General features: G+C 40.4%; 1 protein-coding gene across 1 annotated transcript in view; it reads right to left on the bottom strand.

The window, feature by feature from the left end:
* Positions 1-379: 379 nt before the first annotated feature.
* The window catches only part of LOC107087452 (ribosomal protein S6 kinase beta-1-like), a 32289-nt gene continuing 25966 nt past the window's right edge, over positions 380-6702 (bottom strand). The window contains exons 14-15 of the mRNA XM_015379025.1: positions 5499-5611; positions 380-2139 (exon numbers count right to left, since the gene is read on the bottom strand). Of these exons, the coding sequence (XP_015234511.1) occupies positions 1875-2139; positions 5499-5611 (378 nt within the window). The 3' untranslated portion in view covers positions 380-1874. The remainder of the gene's footprint in view (positions 2140-5498; positions 5612-6702) is intronic.

The raw sequence follows: 6702 nt of genomic DNA on the forward strand, positions 1-6702 counted from the left end.
ATTAGTATCTTTGCCCTTATAATTATCTATAATACATTTAAAATCAGATAAAGTTTTTTCTTATTTATTTTTTTTCTGTTGTCAAATTGTCCCACTTTCCTGCTCAAATCAAGGGGAAATAAAGAAAAACTGACTCGGTGGTGTTTCATCAATAACCCAAGTAATTTTTACAGATAATTGCAGAAATATTTGCAAAGTCTGGTTGCTAGGATACAATCTTAAAAGTGCCTCTACCAGATATTTCCTGCAAACTCACACATTTTAGTTTATTCCCAACATGCGTTCCAATGAGGCTGAAATGTTGAAAGTGAAATAAAAACCTTGTTTTCCGTCACTAAATCCTGGTTAATCCAGAGTGTTTATTTCCAGCGTGTTCTAAATATTCCAGCTCACCAGCAGCAGGGTTTACAAAGAACCTCTTTATTGGATTCCAGTATGTACATGATACAACTTTTCATTCCTAAACCTGAATGCAACCAGAAAATAACCACAAACGTCTCCAGAAAATCAGCTGGATGGTTTTTCCTCAGAAATGAAAAAAATTGAGCCGCTCCTGTGATCTCTGCAGAGTCAAACAGCTGATCCCGGTTTTTAAAGAAAAATGATTCCCATTTACTGCTAACTGTAAATACATCATGTACACTGTAACTCAAAGGCACAACGCCACTCCCATTTACTTTAAGAAGTAAACAATTGATGTTCAAACATAAAAAAATATAAAAAAAAATCTGACATATCTCTTAGGAATGTGATAATGTGACACAAAATAAATACTGTAAAACATTAAAGCCGATTCCAAATAAAAAGCAGCTCCATCAGAGGTTGGAGAGGAGTGAAGTGGAAATAAACTTTGTACATCATTACGGGGATAAAAGACCCAACATTCTGTAGCGCGTTATACTAAATTATAAATACATCCGTTTGCATAGAGTGCACAATGCAGTGGCAGCAAAACAGCGCTTAAAAATAAATTAATAAACTAAAAACTACCGGAATAAAAGAGTCACTTTAGTCCAGCAGACCTGATCGCTGCTCACAAAACAATCAATGATGCAAATGATAGTTTTATATTTATATATTAAAAAAAGAAGGTTGGTATTTGAAGGACATATATGAAGTAAGGATGAAACTTTCAACATTGATAACTTGTCAGTTTTCCAAACGTTTCCAGAAACGCAGCCGGATGATTCCGACTGGAGGTCAGCTTCGTACAGGAGGGTCAAATGGCTTCGCTCCAGTTTTATAACAAAGCCTAAAAGTCAGTCTGATAGAAATTCTCCTTTAAACGCCAAAATTCTGCAAAAATTAGCCTGGATCAGTGTCGGTGACAGGAAGGGAGATTAGATTGGAGTGATGGAGGAGAAAAATAAAAGAACAATTATTTTAAAAAAGGCTTTTGGACGGTTTTTACATTCAAAACAAAAGCAGGTGAGCAGCGGCTCCTGCAGACGGGAAATGGTCCAGTTACGCAGCCGGCGTTCAGTCCATGACTGCGTGGGAAGGTTCTGTCTTCATACGCATCATTCTACATCCAGGCCGATCCACCTGCTCATAGAAAACAGACCTAAAAAAAAACGCTGATTCTAAACAAAACAAAACAAAACAAAGGGACTCTGTCCACAGTAGGAAAAAACAGCGCAGATCTGGAGATAAAAGAGCACCAGTAAAATCGTATAATGCCAGCTGAGCTCGACCCAGACCCCTCCCCACCCCGCCCAAGCCCAGTAGATGGAACCCCAGAGGTCAGGCTGAGCAGACTTTGGAAGAAGGCGCTGCTGGAAGAGCTGTTGATCAGCATCAACATCAAAGTCTTAGAAACTAACAAATTATTTTAAAAAAACAAAGAGGAGAGAAGTTCATTGGTGAGCCGAGCGTCATAGGTTCATCCTCAGGTGCTCAGGCCGCCTGGAGTTCATGGGGTACGCCTGCTTCTTGTAAGGCCCCGCCTGGAGCCCTGAGGGATGCCTGATAGGAAGAGGAGCCGACGTCTCCGTGGTGAGGCCGCTACTTGTGTCCATCTGCTCCATGGTGGAGACATCCATGGGCTGGTCTATAGAGCTGCTGGGGGACAGCAGCGGCGGCGTGTCCGTCAGCGGGGGTCCGCGGGGCCAGCAGTCTCCTCCCGCAAACTTCACTGGACTGTGGAATAACAGGGCAGACGAGAAGCAATAAATATTCAGAGATGAAATGAGAAAATGTCCCTCAGTTCTACTAAAGCATTTCAGCTGTGGAAAAGAAAGATAAACAGGAATCGACTGGAGGATTTTAGTTTTTCTTTATCCCTGAATCTCTGAGATTCGCTGATGATCCAAATCTGCTACCAGGTGATAAAGATCCCTTCAGAGGGAAAGTTGTTCCTGTGTGCAGAATGAAGGAAGCTGTTTTCAGGATAGGAGGGGGGAAAGGATCTCACTACAGCTCATCCAAAGCTGCAGACAGCTCAACAGGTTCACACCTGCTAACTACTATCTGCCGTCACAGACGGGAAAAAAACACAAAAAACAAACTAAAACTGGTCTGAGACTGAGCTGAGAAACAGCTGTTCTTGCTTTACGGCTACAGAACCACGCAGAACTCTGACAAACAAAATCACACTGATTAATGCAAAAATTAAAAAATAAAAATCATTCAGACGGCTAAAGGCTGGTTTATACTCAGAAACCAGGACGTCTGCGCGTGTTGCAGTTAACAAAGATATGCCCCGCCCCCTCCACAGACACTCTGCTGCACCTCTCCAAAATGGTAGGTGATGGCAGACAGTGCTGCAGATAAAGAAAAACAAGAACGTATCGGTTGATATCTGGTCCAGATCATCCATTATAGTGAAACTAAAAAGAATCAGGGCAGCTCATTTTCTGTTAAATGACGCTTTTATTGAGGCGCTGCATTGTTTTAGTTTTGTCTGAAGCCTCTGTCACACCTACATGATTTATTCCAGAGTATCCCTGACGTAGGGAAAATCTAGCAAATTGTGGCATACACTGGATAAGTTATGGGTACGTTTTGTTTAAGTTATGAGCACGCTGAAGCTCGCTGAAACACGCTGGCACATGTCGACATACGACAAGTACGTCGGGACATTTCGTCACATATGCCAGCGTATGCCATATGTGAGCCACAAGTTACAGCTAAGTTTTCTGATCGTTGACATACGTTAAAGGTGCTGTAGGAGATCTTGGAAAACGGTTCCGGCAAGCTATATTTTGTACATAAAAACCACGCCTCTCCCTTCAGACCATCCGTAGAAAGCATGCCTTCAAAACACATGAACGCGCTTGCTGTCTGCAGAGCGTCTCGAGCAGCACTGATGATGCAGAGCGCTATTATCACTCCCCTGAAACAGTTTATTAACGCCTAAATTAACTTAAAATGCTGAAATCTGCCAGCAAAACATGTTCACTTTTATTATCCTGGTGCCTGCAGTTTGGATTACGTACATGAAAAACGCCTTCCAGCGCCTCAAATATAGCTGCCATTGTTCCCGGCAAAGAGAGGATAGGGAAGCTCCGCCCAACGCGCATCAGACCTACTTTACCACCGCGCAGCCAGAGTAGCAAAGATGCTTCAGCCGCGCATCAGAACTAAACTTGTACAAGCATCAGAAATGAAGCAGCAAGCATGTTTTTGCAGCTGCTTTAGGTGTGAACGTAGCATAACAGTGGCTAGCTTCCAGCCATGGCGTCCTGCACGAGCATTGGGGGGTCGATTCGATCATGTGTCAGTGTACGCGCACAGGGGGGAGGGGCAAGCAGGCGACCATGACTGACGTGTCAGGAACCAATCGTGTATAACGGATTGTGTTTTGTGATTGGTTGAGGTTATTAATTGATTTCTCACTATAGCAGGGATCATTTATTTTAGTTTCACTTCCAGACCTTCTATTTCACTGCTCGCTAAGCGGCTGAGGGGAGATCTTCAAGCTACATGGTAAAAAATGCGTCACAAAAGATCTCCTACTGCACCTTTAAGAGCAGGTTACTCAAAATTTGTGGCGTCCAACTTATCCAAAACCTGTGAGTAACTCTCCTCCAGACTTCATCCCCATCATAGGGTGAGCGTAAAGGTGAGCGTGATGGATCCGCCCTGCGTTCACACCCGCCACCAACAAACTTCCTAGCAGACATGACGCTGAACCCGCTGCGACGGCAAACCTTCTTCCTATTTATTCTCCCCTCAGAGCTTTAACTGATGCTGCATAATGCGTAACGTCCATAAAATGATGGGCATTACGCTGCCGTGCGTTATGCATAAGTTAGGCTGTCGGAGGACATACTTTCTGGACTCATGAATACTCAGAGATGCCCAAAATAGAAAAAAGTACATAGAAAGCTCAGCGTATGTCAGAGTTTTAGGAGATTCTTGGATGTCGGGCAACACTGGCTAAATCAGCAAGGTGTGACAGGGCCCTAACATTTTTGATTTTTTTGATGGTGTAAAAGAACCAAGTGTTGTTAGAATCACAAAGAGAACAAACCTCAAAGTAACCAAACTGAGGCTCTGCATCTAACTGTAGGATAAGGGTTCATAATTCAGACACAAAGGGGCGAAGAAGAAACAGCTCATTTCACAGAAGCAGAGGGACAAATATTATTTTATTTGATCAAGGCTGTTTTCACACGTTTAGTGTTTTTATTTCAATCTGAGAGAAAATCAAACTGGAAGGCTTGAAAAACATTTTTAATGCACCAGAAAAAAATCTACATAAGTCATTTTTCCTTAAAACAAGTGCATTTGTTCTTGGATCAAGGAGGTAAAAGACATATTTTGCAAATGGAACAAGATAATTTACACTCAAAATAAGAAAACACAACTGAATTGTCTTATTTCAAGTGCATGTTATCTTATATTAAGAGTAAAAATACTCATCCCTTTGGCAAACTATCTAATTTACCTACTCAAATTAAGGGCAAATACACTTAATTTAAGACATTTTTTACTTATATCTAGATCGTTTTTCCTGTGTGGATGCAGTTCACTGCAAAAAATTGAAGTACCGGTAAGTTTTATCTTTTTTAAATAAGCATTGTTTCTTGAATTAAGCAGTTAAGTGATACACTTTGCCAACGGAATAAGGCAATTTACATTTAAAATAAGAAACAAAAAACTCCAGCCTCTTAATTCAAGTACATACTATCTAACTAGCTTATTTCATAGTTCTTTTAAGAGTAAAAATGCTCATCCCATTGGCATATTCTCTTATTTACCTGCTCAGATTAAGGGTAAATACACTCAATTTAAGACATTTTTCACTCATTTTTAGATTGTTTTTAAAGCTTTGTACAGAAATCTGAATCGGCTAAAAAGAAAACAACAAACTAGTGATGGGAAATCAGCAGACAGACTGCTATATTAAATCCTGACAGCAGCATGTAGGCTGAGCAAACCACATTTACAAGGTCAGCGAGTGAGTCATCAGTGAGGGGGCAGACTTGTTTTGGAAAACTTTTCCAATGATCGAGGCGATTCAACAAAATTCAAGACAAAAACAGGAGGCTTACCTCACAGGTGTCCTTGGGCTTCCAGGGAACTTCCGCGGAGAGCGGACTTTGGGCTCGAAGGAGAATTTCTCCTTCAGGTTTTCGAGCACAGATGGGGCTACATATGTGAAACCCTGGGGGCAAAGGAGGGGGACAAAAAAAACACAGAGACGTCTGAGTTCCACCTCTTCAAAGACCAGATTTATATAAAAAAACAAAAACAAGCCACAGCTGATGATGAGCAATGAAAACTTGGAGTGAACCATAACATGCAATTTGGTGGAAGAGGGAGAGAAGCTTCCAGGAAGAGCGGGGGTTTGGTCAGCAGATGGGAGACATTAACCGCTTCTCGTAACAACAGAGAGCTGATCTGCTTGGTTTGTAGAAAAACTCTTCAGCAACATTTAAGATTTATGACTTTTTTAATTGTTATCCCAAGATAAAAAAAGTCAAAAACAACAAAGTTATTCATAAATATTTAAAGTTAAATCATTCACAAACGTTTATGAAAGTGTAAACAGAAAGAAGCAGGAAGGATGCTGTTTTTTTCCCCCTGCAAACCAAAACTATCACATCTCTTAAAAAAAAAAAAAAAAAAAAAAAAAAAAGTTTAGCAACGTAATTTTGAAATTCTTTGTATTTTAAGAGTAGATATGAATTTAAATTTGGGCTGTTGAAGACTTAAGGTTTCATTTGTCCTCAGCTTGTTTTCATAACATGCCAGGTTATTCTGCAGGTTTTAAAAGCTGCTTTTCTTTTTTTCTGTCCTGATCTGCTCAAATATTTCTATATCAGGTTAGTTCTTGTCAGTAGTGTCAAAAATACACACATTTGTTACTTAAGTAGAAGTATAGATACTGCAGTTTAAAAACACTCTGGTAAAAGTTTAAGTATCAACTTGATCTCTTTACTCAAGTAAAAGTGAAAAAGTATGTGCTTCAAAAACTACTTAAAGTATAAAAGTATAAAGTAACCTTTAAAAAAAACAGCCAGATGTCACTATATGAACTGAAAGCTCATTTTCTTGACTATTTGTAAAAAATTCTTTGAGATAGGGCCAAGGATGATGGAGGTCTTGTTGGTCTCCATCTCCTGATTCGCTCTCGCCTGTGTCCGACCTTTCAGACATTTCAACATTTATTCCTGAATCCATTATTGCAGCATGGCATAGACAATTCACGTTTGCAGTTTGAAGAACACCTGCTTGCTTCTGATGATTTCCTTT

This window comes from Cyprinodon variegatus, unplaced genomic scaffold (genome assembly GCF_000732505.1).
Source record: "Cyprinodon variegatus isolate N-32 unplaced genomic scaffold, C_variegatus-1.0 Scaffold184, whole genome shotgun sequence".
Classification (NCBI taxonomy): domain Eukaryota; kingdom Metazoa; phylum Chordata; class Actinopteri; order Cyprinodontiformes; family Cyprinodontidae; genus Cyprinodon; species Cyprinodon variegatus.